This window comes from Squalius cephalus, assembly GCF_949319135.1.
Source record: "Squalius cephalus genome assembly, chromosome: 1".
NCBI classification, from domain to species: Eukaryota; Metazoa; Chordata; class Actinopteri; order Cypriniformes; family Leuciscidae; genus Squalius; species Squalius cephalus.
Window position 1 is genome coordinate 18,085,751 of NC_137122.1, and position 16,085 is coordinate 18,101,835.

At 37.3% G+C, this 16,085-nt stretch overlaps 2 protein-coding genes across 5 annotated transcripts in view; one reads left to right on the forward strand and one right to left on the reverse strand.

Annotated features, from left to right (window-relative positions):
* mei1 (meiotic double-stranded break formation protein 1) overlaps positions 1-553 on the reverse strand; it is a 52,656-nt gene extending 52,103 nt beyond the window's left edge. For all 3 annotated transcript variants that reach the window (XM_079877180.1, XM_079877181.1, XM_079877179.1), the window contains exons 1-2: positions 337-553; positions 128-236 (exon numbers count right to left, since the gene is read on the reverse strand). In XM_079877180.1, coding sequence (XP_079733306.1) covers positions 128-236; positions 337-453 — 226 coding nt within the window. In that variant the 5' untranslated portion in view covers positions 454-553. The remainder of the gene's footprint in view (positions 1-127; positions 237-336) is intronic.
* Positions 554-4,036: 3,483 nt separating this feature from the next.
* Positions 4,037-15,556, forward strand: LOC307162281 (uncharacterized protein). 2 transcript variants are annotated; one of them, XM_079877500.1, is made up of 10 exons: positions 4,037-4,213; positions 4,732-5,004; positions 5,096-5,383; positions 5,461-5,733; positions 9,225-9,293; positions 9,387-9,458; positions 14,183-14,455; positions 14,547-14,834; positions 14,912-15,193; positions 15,308-15,556. In XM_079877500.1, exons 1-10 carry the CDS (start codon positions 4,132-4,134, stop codon positions 15,331-15,333), a joined length of 1,926 nt encoding a protein of 641 aa, XP_079733626.1. In that variant the 5' UTR covers positions 4,037-4,131; the 3' UTR covers positions 15,334-15,556. The 2 variants fall into 2 exon arrangements, with proteins under 2 accessions (XP_079733626.1, XP_079733627.1); XM_079877501.1 differs by having other exon boundaries at positions 4,075-4,213; positions 9,390-9,458.
* Positions 15,557-16,085: the final 529 nt, after the last annotated feature.

Genomic DNA, 16,085 nt, shown 5'->3' on the forward strand with positions numbered 1-16,085 from the left:
TGACAAATCTAATATAATCTAGAGACTTTGTTCGTATATCGCACAATAAACAGAGAAGAGTAACAGAAATGTCATATTTAGTGGTATTTTGTAGACTGTACACTAATCATGACCGTGTTTCTCTTACTCAGTAATGATGAGATGAAGTTTATTCTTCCTTCTTCTTCGCGATACAACAGCTCGCGAACCGCGGCCACGCGCATCACGGACACGAGCGCCGCGCGCTTGCGCACCGCCTGCAATATGATTTTGAACGTCAATCATGAACTTCCACACGATGGCGCTCGTTAAACGCGCTTTTTTATTTCAGATGTATCCAAATATTACTGTTCTTACCGATACATCCGACCTGTCCATCATCTCCAGGACGCACGCGACGCAAATGCCGCCGCGCTCCCACCGCGCCCCGTGTGCGTCGTGAATCTTCTCACAGATCGCGTCTGAACTCGACATGTTTCGGGTTATTCGACACAAAATTGAGTGATGTGATAATTCTGAGTGCGATATATCCGTTTGACGGGATTAAAAGACTACAATCACGATACTGATGTAAACGAGCGCGAATGAGAGTCGGTCTGACCAATCAGAGCGAGATCACGAGAACCATTAACCAATCAGATCCAACAATGCTTAAACCTCACATTTTTATTTATTTATTTTTTACTCTATTTTTCCTCATAAAACATACAGAGATAACATGTTCATGACATACAACCTTGTATGCAATATATAACATGTATTAACAATATGTTCACATGTTAAACCAAAGAGTTCCATTTCACTTGGAAAACACTGCCAGATCCATCATGAACTAAATCCAACGTCTAAAAGCTATACATATGTGGAAGAATTTTAAGAGATAAATTATAAATGGATGGATGCAGAGATTGTTTTCTATTGAATGCCAGTCACATACAGATAATAAACATGACAATAATCGAACATATAGTGAACAAATATTAAACAAATATAGCCTAGACTACAACAATTAGAAAAAGAAAATATACAGTGTCATTTATAAAAATAATAATGCAAGTCAAAAGAAAGGAAATAATATAAACAGAAAAAAGTTAGGTATGAGTTCATCATAAATAGCATAAAAGCTTCACATAGAGACCTAGTGAGTTTTGCTTTAGCCTACTATTTTTTCAACCCAAGTAGTAATGTAACGTTAACTCAATATCATTTTTCAGTGGATGCCAAGATATGCTCATTTTGCCCATTTTGCATTCAAGTCATTGTTCTGTTTTCTTATTGGTTAAAACATCATCCTGTATTTTATGGTTTCATGTCGTGGGCAGTTTTTCCACGATACAAAAATTAGTAAAAATTCACACACTTCAAGGCATTTCAATCATGAGTGTCTCGACGAAGATCTTCGCTCTTGCTTTGTGGTTTTCTTATTGATGATACTGTGCCTTCAATTCAAGCAGGTAAAAGATTACATTTTTTATTTTTTACACGTCCTGTTCATAAAACGGCATAAACTTCCACATTATTAACCATGTCCATGTGATTGATATTAGCTGTTATTATGTTTTACAGGATTGTTTCAACAACCTCAAATTAATTGATCTAAGACACTTTATCATACTAGGCCTATACTATAGTAGATAAACTGAAATGAACTATTCAGTTTATTTGGTCAAAAGTTCAGTTTATCCAGTAGGATTGCTTTCAGATTTGTGATTTCGACTAAAATGTCTACTATATTTTATTATAGTAGATTAATTAAATTTGTGTATTTTTGTAACTGAATTGTTTTAAATCTGTTCCTCACCCACCTTATTTATTTTCTCTCTCCTTCAGAAACCATTTTTATCAGTGAACAGTTATTTTATGCATGTTATTCCTCTTCAGACAGACACAACTTTTATCACATTTACACGGAAATGAACAGTAATTTGTCATTGTACTTTTTTGTTGTTGTGTTTTTCATTAAGAATTATGCATTCAAGCAATTGCTGGGCCCGATTACGGCTAATTCGCAAGTAAAATCTGCAAGGCCACAGGCATTAATTACGGTGTTTGACCACTCAGCGAGCGTTTTCAGTTCATTCCTATAGGAATGAATTGAAAACGCTTGCTCGGCTCTGTGCCAGTGGACACTTACCGCAAGCAATTTAAAAGTGAGGTGGAAAAAGAGGGAAAAACTCAAAAGTCCCCCTCTGTGATACCGGTGTTGTCAAATGTCGATTAACCGGGGGAAAAACATCCTCACCATCACATCCCTGCACTGTTAAGCCTTGCTGTAAAAGAATATTCTGACAGTAACATACCATCTGAAATTAAAACATAATATACCATAGAAAACAATGCATTCTGGGTAATATTTGTAATTTTCTAGAAAGTAGCTTACAGGAATATACCGTGAATTAACAGCGCTCAAAATCGATACTCAGTGTCAGAATGAGAGTCGTAGATCCAAATGCAAGCAAACAGTTTATTGAAGGCAGGTTGAACAGATGAATAACTCAAAACACCACGTATAGCAGGCGGGCGACCAGGATACAAATACACCGGAGAGGATGAGAGATATAATCCTGTGTGGATGGCCAAACGGGAACTGGAATGAAGAGAACTCCAAACGATCTCCAGAACACAGACGGGATCGAGGAAATAACTCCGTAAGGAAACTCAGGCACCGGAACTGGGTAAGAGAGCATAAACAAGAGTGGTGAACCGACACCAGGCAATAATCACTCCTGCTAGATATAGGCAGCTCACAACAGAATTAACTAGCTGCAGCTGCGGGCTGATTAAGTGATCAGCTAGTTACTAAGCAACAAACAAGACTAAACAATCAGATCCCACACCCATAACAACCAACAGATACACAAAATGAACACACGGATCGATGAACCCAATCACACCCTATACCCTCATTCACTAATCCCTACATTAGTTCACTAGTATAGTCCACTTGAGAGAGTGAATGAAAAGAAGTGAGTGAATTGAGACACCGATGAACACCTGATGAGCAGAATCACTGAAGGACAGAGAAACAAGAACAGAAAAAAGAGAAACACAAGAACTACAACTGACTTCCACTGAGTGTGTAAAAAAGTTTACAAACCAGTTTAACATTATTTCTTTCATACATGTACATAAGTTATTGTTGAGAATTAACAGATATTTAGTTGTTGATGTTGTATTGAATATAATAAAGTTTGTAGTCACCATGATGGAGATCAGTGTTTGCTTTAGTTGTGCTCTTGACTTTTTTCTATATGTTTCTCTCTGGCTGCTGTAACTGTGAGTTTATAAAACACATTTGTTATGGCAAGTAAAAGTCAAGAGAAAGTTGATCAGGTGTCAAGCGCTGTGGAGCTTCTGGCCCGACAGTGGAAACGCAGTGTGTTTTGGACTCGGTGCTACAGGCCCGGGGCTTTTAGCCCGGCACGGCCCGTTCAAAGCTCTGGCTCGCACTGGCCCAACAGTGGAAACGCGGCTATGGATTCCACACGGTCCAGATCTGGGCCGACACTATGTTGCTGTCTGGGATATTGTTGTCATTTAAGAGTAATAAAACCACTCTGTGCTCTACCCCTTTTGTCTAATTAGCTAAAAGGGATTCCAATGATCATTATTCTGTTGTTAAATCTTACACAGGTCAGGACGCCAAAGACCAAAGATACAAACATGGTACACTAATATTACTTATGAATGGAAGAAAGTGCAACGCCAATATTTCGGAAAAAGTAACGCCTTCTAAATAAAAGAGCAAATCGCGTCACTGCAGCTGCCATTAAAAGCTCCGGTTGCTATAGAAACAGTGTTCTGAGCGCGAGGATGACTAACATGTGCGCATTGGCTGGTCCAGCCTGAAAAACAAGTTTTTTATTTATTTATTTTTTTTAACGCCATTGAGCTTTGTATCTTTGAAATACCTTTTAACTATTAAATCCAACATGAACTAAAACCAATTCTCTAAAATCAACGTCTAAATAGCAATCATTTTTGTGGAAGAATTAGGGTATTGCTTATTCTGCCCATATACGGATGATGTCCATCGTTCTGTTTTCTTATTGGTTAAAACATCCGCTATTTTCTTTTTTCTATTTTCTGCAGTTTTCTGTTGTTGACACTAGTGTTTGTATCCAACGATATATTAACTGCATTTCAATCATCATGATCGCGAGTGTCTCGACGAAGATCTTTGCTCTGCTTTGTGTTTTTCTTCTTTGCGGGACTTTGCCTTCAATTCAAGCAGGTAACGTTAAAAGACTAAAAGTTGCTGCGTTTAGCAGAGAACGAAAGTGAAAGTAACGAGGACGCGTCGTGATTTAAATCGTATTTGAAAAAGACAGAAATACAATTTGATTACACATTCAGGCTAGCATCGAATATGAAAAACAAAAGTAGCCTATATACTCATATAATTAAATATATGCGAGTTTTTGACAATTAAAAAACTATCAACTATAACTTGACTGTTTGTCAACACCGTTATTATCATATGTGATTGATATTAGAGGTTATTACATATTTAACGAGATTATGTTTTAACAGCAAACTAAAGTTTAAACTAAAGTTTACCTCTGAAAATCAAATTTCTGGCTTTATATATTATCGTAATAGATTATAAGATTAATTTTATTTGGTTGTGTCTGTAGCTGAAATGTTTGGAGATTGTGTTTGAGCTTTACCCACATGATGCGCAGCACATTCATCACATTTACACTGAAGTGAACAGTAATTTCCTCCATAAGTTATTGCTCTTCATTGCAGAGAGACACTCGCTGTATTACATTTACACTGGTTTGTCCAAACCTGTGGATCTGCCGGGCATCTATGAATTCACTGCTATGGGTCTGCTAGACGACACACAGATCGACTATTACAATAGTAAAGAAAAGAGAAAGATTCCCAAACAGCCCTGGATGAAAGAGAAAATGCAGGAGGATTACTGGTTAAAAGGCACTCAGTCCAGAAAGAGCAAAGAACAGTGGTTTATTGTCAATATCAAGATTCTGATGGACCGCATGGGAGACGATACATCAGGTGAGGAACATTCATGCTGTTTAACCTGCTTATGTATTCTAGTTTTATTATTGTTATCATCTTATAAACATTTTGATTCTTCATGTTTCAGATCTTCATGTTTTTCAGTGGAGACACGGTTGTGAAGTTGAGCAGCAGGGAGATGAAGTGAAGTTTCTCAAAGGTGTTTCTGAGTACGGCTATGACGGAGAGGACTTTCTGTCTTTTGATGATAAAGAGGCTCAATGGGTCGCCCCAGTTGACGCAGCTCTACCAACCAAGAGAAAGTGGGACAATGTGCCGATCCTAAACCAATACACCAAAGGCTACCTGGAGAAAGAGTGTGTGGACTGGCTCAACAAATTCAGAGAATATGGAGACGAGGAGCTCAGAAAAACATGTGAGTAAATGTGTTTGTATTTGTTGATCATCCACAGATGATGAATAGAATTGATAAACTGATTTTTGTGTTTTCAGCTCCTCCAAAGGTTCATGTGTTTTCAAGGAAATCCACTGATGAAACCAAGCTGAAACTGACCTGTCTGGCCACCGGCTTCTACCCCAAAGACGTGATGATGACCATTAGGAAAAATAACACATCTCTTCCTGAAGATCAGATTGAATCCTCAGGAATCAGACCAAACCATGATGGATCCTATCAGCTGAGGAAGAGTGTGGAGATCAAGGAGGAGGAAAAAGATGAATATGATTGTCTTTTGACCCACAAGAGCATCAAAGAACCAATTAGGGGTAAGATGAGCCAGTTGGTAAATTGACCCACCCCATTTATCTTGGAAACTGTACCACTTTTATTGTCATGTGACCATATATTTTGGAACTACACATAATTTCTGCACGACTGTGAATTTTTTTGCTGATCCCATTCAAAACATTGTTTTTGGCTTGTCAGAGTAAAATTTTAGCATAACAGATTGTTACATCAAAGCAAATTTGTCCAGTTCTAAAAATATTTATGATAAACCATCCAAATTATTTAGCTAAATATTACCCTGAATTGGTAAGCTAGTAGATGTATTCTGATCAATCAAAATGATAGGAGACATTCTGAAATTACTTTAGATACTTTCATTTTTACTTTCATCAGTGTTTGTTTGTAGTTTACGTGGAGACGATCATGGTGTCATTTTCAAAAACTTGCACTTTGAAACCTGTTTTTATAAGTTTGCGTTTTCAGTCCCCCAAAATGCATTGTTGTGTAAATGAACAAAAAGCAACAAAAAAAAGTATCATAACTTGTAGTTGTGAAAACATGTTTACTAGATCCTATACCAACTAAACTATTGAAAGAAGTGTTACCTGTAGTGGAAGAGCCTCTCCTCAATATTATTAACTCGTCTTTATCATTAGGTCATGTTCCAAGAACATTTAAACTGGCAGTTATAAAACCTCTCATTAAGAAACCACAATTATATCCACATAATCTAGCAAATTATAGACCCATTTCAAATCTACCTTTTATGTCTAAAATACTAGAAAAAGTTGTGTCCGCTCAACTGGGCTCTTTCTTGCAAGAAAATGACACCTATGAAAAGTTTCAGTCTGGGTTCAGGCCGCATCATAGCACTGAAACTGCGCTCGTTAAAATCACAAATGATTTACTTTTAGCTTCTGACCAAGGCTGTATCTCAATACTAGTTTTACTTGATCTTAGTGCTGCGTTCGATACTATAGATCATACAATACTCTTAGATCGACTACAAAATTATACTGGTGTTCAAGGACAAGCATTAAGCTGGTTTAGATCGTATTTATCTGACCGCTACCATTTTGTTTATTTAAATGGAGAAAAATCGATCATAACTCCAGTAAACTATGGAGTGCCGCAGGGATCTGTGTTAGGCCCTCTATTATTCTCAATATATATGCTGCCACTTGGAAATATTATAAGGAAACATGGAATTAGTTTCCATTGTTATGCTGATGACACTCAAATCTATATTTCATCACGGCCAGATGAAAACGCTAAATTATCCAAATTGACAGAGTGTGTTAAAGATATAAAAGATTGGATGACGCGCAATTTTCTTTTATTAAATCCAGACAAGACAGAGGTAATACTTATCGGCTCAAAAAACCACCCACAAAACCTCTCACACTACAACTTTAACATAGTAGGATGTCCTGTTACTTCATCCTCTACAGTAAAAGACCTGGGTGTTATACTTGACTGCAACCTGTCTTTTGAAAATCATATTTCATATGTTACAAAAACAGCCTTTTTCCACCTTAGAAACATTGCTAAGCTACGTAATATGCTATCTGTTTCTGATGCAGAAAAGTTAGTTCATGCATTCATGACCTCGAGACTAGATTACTGTAATGCTTTATTAGCTTGTTGTCCTGCATCCTCAATAAACAAGATACAGTTAGTCCAAAATGCCGCCGCTAGAGTTCTAACTAGATCAAGAAAATATGATCATATAACACCAATTTTATCATCACTACATTGGTTACCTATAAAGTCCCGTATTAATTACAAGGTATTGCTACTGACTTATAAAGCCCTAAACGGCTTAGCTCCAGTCTATTTAACCGATCTTCTATCGCCCTATAATCCATCGCGCTCTTTAAGGTCACTAAATTCGAGGCTTTTGGTCATACCTAGGATATCCAGATCCACCAAAGGAGGGAGAGCATTTTCACATTTAGCTCCAAAACTCTGGAATAGTCTTCCGGATACTGTTCGTTGCTCAGACTCGCTCTCCCAGTTTAAAACTAGATTAAAGACGCATCTCTTCAGCCAGGCATTCATATAATACTTTTAATCTTACAGTTAAATCCGGTCTCTAGTTCATAGACGCCAGAGGAGAACTGGCCCCCGACTGAGCCCGGGTTCTCCCAAGGTTTTTTTTTTCTCCATTAGGTCACCTGATGGAGTTTTTCGGTTCCTTGCCACTGTTGCCTTTGGCTTGCTCAGTTGGGGATATTTGGATATTTAATTTAACTAATCAATCAACGATACTATTGATCAGCATTACCAAACATGGACGTTCCATTAGAAACAAACATTGATGTATTGTTTTAATTTATTACTGTGAAGCTGCTTTGATACAACCTATGTTGTGAAAAGCGCTATATAAATAAACTTGACTTGACTTGACTTGAAAACAGCCCTTAAAATCATTTATTCAATCATTAATCATTATATCATATGCATTATAAAGCCAAATTCTGAACAATATCTGAATAAATCATTATTTATGTGTGGCCGTTCAACGTTATGTCAGGGAATAAGACACAGCCAAAACATCTGAAGAAAAATGATTATTTTGTTTCAGACTGAGCCTCAAATGAGACACAGAATTAATGTATTCTTTGTTCAGGGAGAAAAGCGTTTTTTGGAAACCATTCCAATTAATAAGAGAAACTGGCATATAACAATATTACAAAACTGTCAAATTGACTACAATGAGTGCAGAAAACATAGAGTAAGAGTCTTACAAAAAAAAAAGGTGTTTTCACCTTGATAATCTCAAAAATAAATAAAGGTTTATGGAGTTAATATTGTGCCATATTTAAACAAACAAATCCAGCATTTTGCAAACAAACTCGATCTGCTTTGCAAAGGAAAACTTGACTCACAAACAAACAGAAAGCAATGCGCAAGTACAAAGGTACATTTGACCGATAATGCAGTGGAGTAACATATGCATTGTGTTTTGCAAATATAAATAAATGAGCCTAGATAATATTTCACAAATAAATACAAACCATCCTACAAATTGCATGTAAACTTTGAACAAATACCAAATCTAGTGCATACAAATGCATATCTGTCTGTTACGATTATGAGACACTTGGCTTTTTATGAGATCTCTCGGCTCAATTTTCACAGAAAAAGCTCACGTGGTAGCTGGCACATGTGCAATATCACGTATTGTTGTTCTCAAAAGTCAATATCAAACTGGAAATGTTCTCTCTTTAACAGTTTTATCAACTATTTCTCCCTCTGTGTAACTCTGTTTCGAACTGCGTTCTCTTTCAGTCTGACTTACGCTATCTCTCATTTGCATATGCACACACTGTTAAAAGGGACAGCGCAAACAAACGTAAGGGTAAATCACCTGGGAAATTAATGAAATATCAGGCTATTCCTGCCCCGGTTACATATGTGTATGAATATTATGTGGCCTGACACATTAACATTAAACCTGTATGAAATATTCTATCTGAGAAAAGTAATTCTCTGCCACTACAATTCATTTATCTTGGTTTTCCAGGACAAGTTACAGAATTGAGTGCCAGTGCTGCTAATGCTGAAGAATCTTCACTTACGAAAGTATCTGATGGTATGTTTGAGCTGTTGCTTTGTCATGGCAAATTTCAAGTAGATTCATACTACAGTCCTGGAGATGCACTTTGACCTTTCACTTTTTCTCCAGCAGGACGAGAGTGTGCCAGTGAAACAGCAGACATCAGTGCGACTATTGCTCTGGAGAAAGACAAACTAACTGGTAAGTAACTATGCTTTAATTGAATATCAGTGCTTTTTTCACTCATTTCTGTTTCTCCAAAGGGTCTAGTGTAGCACAGCAGAAATTCATTTACACTTAGGGCTTCTTACAGGAGCGGCTTGTTTATTGTAAACATGCCATTATAAAAATTACTTATTCAGGGAACAATGAATGGTCTGTCATAATGTGGATGTTTTTAAAGGTATTAAAGCACACTAGACTGTGCACTGTTAAGGGTTTCAATGTCTGCCCTCATTTAGTCACGTCAAGTCAAGTCAAGTCATCTTCATTTATATAGTGCTTTTAACAATGTAGATTGTTCCAAAGCCGCTTTACAGAGATAATAGGAAATTAAAGTAACAGAGATTGTTTTGGCTTTATAGCAGCTCTAGAATAAAGTTATTATCCAGCTAAAGTTAGTTTGATTGATTCACTTCCGTCACAACGATCATTAGTTATAGGGGCCTCTAACTCAACACCGTTTTAACAGAAAACTCTTAAGTTCTTTCTGCGCAAACTTCAAAAACGCGAACCAGTGAGAACGCTGATGGTGTGCACATGCGTATTACGAGTTCAGTCTATAGGTATGCGCCTTTGAATATATGTGCGCAGGCGTGTAGTCCTTCCCTACAAATCAACCCTCAACATACTACTTGTCTGGCCTTAAAATGTATAATACAGAATTTTTATCGCTTCCGCGTAGCCACACAAGCCATAATTATCCCGACAATGCCTTATCTGTAGAGAGGTAAAGGGAAGGGAAGAAGGCCTTCACAGGGGAGAGACTAGTTGACACTTCAGGACTGCGCTGTCGTCGCGTCCAGGCGCAGGTCCTTCATCAGATCTGGATACGCCCTGGATCCGGCGGACTGCGGTAAACCTCGGGATAAACAGAGAGACTAATATTAGCGTAGACGCCATTCTTCTTATGATGTAACGAGTACATCAGGATTTATGGGGAGTGTTCCCGGTTCCAGCTGACCTAAACTATGCAGCCTAACATTGAATTATAGAAGTCTATAGTGTATTATGTGTATGCTAGGTCAAAGAGATGTGTCTTTAATCTAGCTTTGAACTGACAGAGTGTGTCTGCTTCCCGGACAATGGTAGGGAGACTTTAACAGATGTAATGATATTAGCTCAAAGAGGAAATATTAATAATAATCCATAATTACCATTTATGATTAATTATTAATATTTGGGTCAGTTAATTAGATTAACTTTGAGGTAAGCTAAATTAATATTACAATCAATTAATCAGTTCCAACAAGCTCTTTGATTATTAATTTATTCTAAGAAAAGTGTATCTTTCATGGTCACTGAAAAATAATTATTCCTTAGCATGTACAGCACTTAGAGCACGTAACAAGATCAAGATCGTAAAAGGGACTTTGTATGCAAGCAGAGACACTTAGAAACCACATCCATATTGTGCACAAGTTTTATTAACTAACTCACAAACATAACTAACACTAAACAAACATACAAACATTCATTCATACATACATACATACATACATACATGCATAGGTAAAAAGGTGAGTGATGTGGAACCAGAAGCAGGAAATGGAACTATGGAAAAGGTCTATTTAACTATGAAAAGAACCATCAGCTGATCATTTTCAGAGCACCTCATTAAATTGATACTTGCAGGGTCTGCAGTGGATACAATTCTTGAAGTGGTTGAAATTTGAGTTTGTTGATGGGTCTGTGAGTGTCAAAAGTCACTGGTGCAAGTTGCCATCGTTTTCTTCTCTGCTTGATGGAGAAGATGATGATGAGCTTGCATGGTGGTTTCGACGAGCACATGGCTGTTGTGAATCGAAGCCTGCTGTCCTGGCCTGCTGAGGGCACGCTGGACGGCACGGCATCCTGAAGTGCAGAGAAGGCCCGGAATTGATCGTTGTCCATTCAGTGATGGTAAAGTTGCAGTTTTCTGGATTGGAGACACGGCCTTCTGTCTCCCTTTGGTAGTATGAAAGCATGGCAGGCCGTGCTCCGGAAGCACTGTTGTAGCTGGATGAGACAAGCTAAGAAAGAGGGCGGTCACTGTGGACTGTCTCTAATAAAGCCTGAGAACGGCCACACCTCTCTGGGTTTGCTTGACCGATGAGACGGGTGGACTTTCTGGCGGGAGTTTCCTCTGTGGAGAAGATTTATGACGCTATGTTCTAAGCATGCTCATTTGCAATGGCTTTGGATTGGTTTCTGAAGGCGAAACTAAGAAAGATTATTGTAATACTAATATGTTGCACAGCTATCGGCATATCATGTACACAGTCATTTCGATCTTCAAATTACCAATTTATAGAGACCAAACATGGTATGCGTGGGGTAACGTTGGCTGTGGTTTCTATAATAAGATATATAGTATCAAAGAAATAATAGTATTAACAGATAATAGTATTACAAGACACAACCCAAGACAGTAAATCATTCACAAAATGTTCTGGAATGCATGTTAATTTAATGTTAATCAGTCCATCGATAAATGAATGCAGGAGAGTCTGTTCTAATATCTATGGGTCTTGCAGCAGAGGCTCTGTCCACATTGCTAAAAGTCATAAAACTCCTTATCTGATCGTTGCCGGGGTAACTGAGATCTTCTTGCCCTGTTTGGGGGGATGAGCCTCAGATTCCCAGAGTGAGTTCTAAATATCAGTTGTTAAGCTCTAACAAATACTTGTGTCTGACTTGTCTCAGTCGTTACACAGCTTTCACATTAGCGATTTTCAATACAACTGCCAGTGTGAAAGCCCCCTGAGTCATTTATTGTTTGACATTGTTTCACCTGATGACAATTTTGATAATGTGAATAAAGATCAGATCATTTTCTGTGTAATGACTTCATAAAATAAGAGTATCACAGCACTGCAGGATCTTCTATAGCAGTTTTGGCATTAAAAATTAACAACTAATATTTATCGACTTAATCAGATATTACACTTCAGGTGGTATCAATGAAGCAGGACACTACATGATGATTATTATCACTAAAAAGTGACCAACATCATCTGATCTGAGTTTCTCTTGGATTCCTACCATATCTAATATGCATCAAAGACAGTTAAAGCAGCCAGATAAATACTTAAACAGTAAAAGGTCACGAGCCCAACTACACTGAAAAAAATGATTCATTGACTAGTTGAATTTACTAAAAGAAATGATGTTAATTGGATCCACATAATTGATTTTAGCTACATTTAAACAAATGCATTACGTTGAAATAAGTTCAACTTGATGCATTTGTTTAAATGTAGCTAAAATCAATTGCGTGGAACCACTTACGATAAATTTTTTTAGTAAATTCAATGATTTCAGTAAATTCATTGAATTTTCTAAATGTTTTTATCGTAAGTGGTTCCACGCAATTGATTTTAGCTACATTTAAACAAATGCATCAAGTTGAACTTATTTCAACGTAATGCATTTGTTTAAATGTAGCTAAAATCAATTATGTGGAACCAATTAACATCTTTTTTTTTTTGTAAATTCAACTATGACAATAAATATTTTTTTTCAGTGTAAAGCAAACACTGATCTCCATCATGGTGACATCAAACTTTATTATTTTCAATAAAGCTTCAACTTCTAAACCTCTGTTAATTCTCAATAAGAATGTTAGTATGAAAGAAATAAAGTCTGGATTGTAATAAGTGAAGATGCTGAGATTCTGAGAGATCTGGTAGTGTTTAATGTTCTGTTGGGGTTTAAAGTGTTTCTGTATGGTGTGTTTTGTGTGTCACCATTGTGTTGAAGAGTAGAGCCTGAGCTTCAGTTCAGGATGAGCAGAGAAACACTGATGATATGTTGAAGAGTAGAGTCTGAGCTTCAGTCCAGGATGAGCAGAGAAACACTGATGATATGTTGATGATATGTTGAAGAGTAGAGTCTGAGCTTCAGTTCAGGATGAGCAGAGAAACACTGATGATATGTTGATGATATGTTGAAGAGTAGAGTCTGAGCTTCAGTTCAGGATGAGCAGAGAAACACTGATGATATGTTGATGATATGTTGAAGAGTAGAGTCTGAGCTTCAGTCCAGGATGAGCAGAGAAACACTGATGATATGCTGCATGTTGCTTTATTTAACATACAGTAACTTTATAGTTGCTGATACAGTGATGTATAGTCACAACAAATCATGCATGTAGTTAACTGCATGTTTTTCAGTAAAAAATTATAAATGTGAAATAACTGTGTTTTAACTATGTGTTTCTGTTAAAAAAGATTAAAGGAGAAGTTCACTTTTAAAATGAAAATTCTGTCATCATATACTCACCCTCATGTTGTTTCAAACCTGTATGAATTTCTTTCTTCTGCTGAACAGAAAGGAAGTTATTTAGAAGAATGTCAGTAACCAGACAGTTTTTGGGTCCCAATGACTTCCATAGTATATTTGTTTCCTACTATGGAAGTCATTGGGAATTAAACCGAATTGCATTTCAGAGCGGACTTTGACGTAAATGTCCACTGCAACCACTAGTTCAACGGGACTTTAAGCTCTGTGTTTGGTTCAGTTCAGTTGTCTGTGTTGCGTTGTGCTTGGTTGTTCTTTTCTTGTTTGTTTTTTGGCTCTGAGTTTCTTTGTTAAATAAATACAAAACTGCTGTTACATCCATTTGTCTTCATTTCTGCAACCAAGCCATGACAGCCTCATAAGTGAATACTCCCCCCCCCCCCCCCCCCCCTATTTTTTCCTTTTCCTTTTCCTTTTCCTTGCAGAGAGACACTCGCTGTATTACATTTACACTGCTTTGTCCAAACCTGTGGATCTGCCGGGCATCTATGAATTCACTGCTATGGGTCTGTTAGACGACACACAGATCGACTATTACAATAGTAAAGAAAAGAGAAAGATTCCCACACAGCCCTGGATGAAAGAGAAAATGCAGGAGGATTACTGGGAAAAAGGCACTCAGTCCAGAAAGAGCAAAGAGATGTGGTTTAATGTCAATGTCAAGATTCTGATGGACCGCATGAGACACAATGAATCAGGTGAGGAACATTCATGCTGTTTAACCTGCTTATGTATTCTAGTTTTATTATTGTTATCATCTTATAAACATTTTGATTGTTCATGTTTCAGATCTTCATGTTCTTCAGTGGAGACACGGTTGTGAAGTAGAGCAGCAGGGAGATACAGTGACGTTTTCCAAAGGTGTTTCTGAGTACGGCTATGATGGAAATAACTTCTTGTCTTATGATGATAGAGAGTCTCAATGGGTCGCCCCAGTTGACGCAGCTCTACCAACCAAGAGAAAATGGGACAATGTGCCGATCCTAAACCAATACACCAAAGGCTACCTGGAGAAAGAGTGTGTGGACTGGCTCAACAAATTCAGAGAATATGGAGACGAGGAGTTCAGAAACGGATGTGAGTAAATGTGTTTGTATTTGTTGATGATCAGCAGCTGATTAAACTGATTGATAAACTGATTTCTGTGTTTTCAGCTCCTCCAAAGGTTCATGTGTTTTCAAGGAAATCCACTGATGAAACCAAGCTGAAACTGACCTGTCTGGCCACCGGCTTCTACCCCAAAGACGTGATGATGACCATTAGGAAATATTGCACATCTCTGCCTGAAGATCAGATTGAATCGACAGGAATCAGACCAAACCATGATGGATCCTATCAGCTGAGGAAGAGTGTGGAGATCAAGCAGGAGGAAAGAGATGAATATGATTGTGTTGTGTCTCACAAGAGCATCAAAGAACCAATTATCACCAAATTGGGTAATTAAAGCAGTTACACAGAAAGACAGAAATATCACCTGATATTGTAATAAAAAATTTGTTTGCTTGTGATATCCTTAATTAAACTTTTGATCTTTTTGTGCATTTGTATAGATGGACAACAGACTAGTCTGCTGTGACAGATTGGAGGTTCACCGTTTCACACTAGAAGCGGATGCAGTGGAAATTGGTCTAACATGCTTTTTAAGCTCTACTTTAAATAATTTTAACACTGCCTATGTGTTGTTTACGACTCCTGGCTATAGTGTGTTTTTTAGTTTACATGTACCCAAATAATCAGTTTATAATTGTATTGATGTCTCAATCAGACTGAAAAGCCTTTATGTAAACGTATCAATGGATCCAATAGAGCTCGATCCAAATAAAACATTTGTGTAGACCAACAGGAAAAAAATAAGCATGTAAAAGCTTGAATATATCTTTTCCTCAGTCGTATTCAAAAACACCTTGCGCACCTGCGCAGTGCCGTCAAGTGTATGTTTACATTAATTTTACGTCTTACAAATCTGCGTCTTACGAAAATCTCACATCTAACAAAGTGGTAGAGTGGAGGACTGAATATTTAGTACATATTTGCTAAATAGCTCCTCTCTCAGATATGTCAGCTCTCTTGAAAGATGAAAACGATCTGCAATTCTCACAGTATAGTGCATGGTTTTGCTTCTCATGATAATTGCTCACCTTCACTATTAGTATCTGACAAATATACACTAACTCTTATTTGTGAACATTTTGAGAACATAAAATAAAACCAACATCTAACGAAATGTAACTGGAAGTCTTTTTTATTGTAAATGTATTTTTGATAAATGTATTTATTCACTGAACATTGAACTGTCCATCATTGTTGTTGATTTTAAAATTAATACAC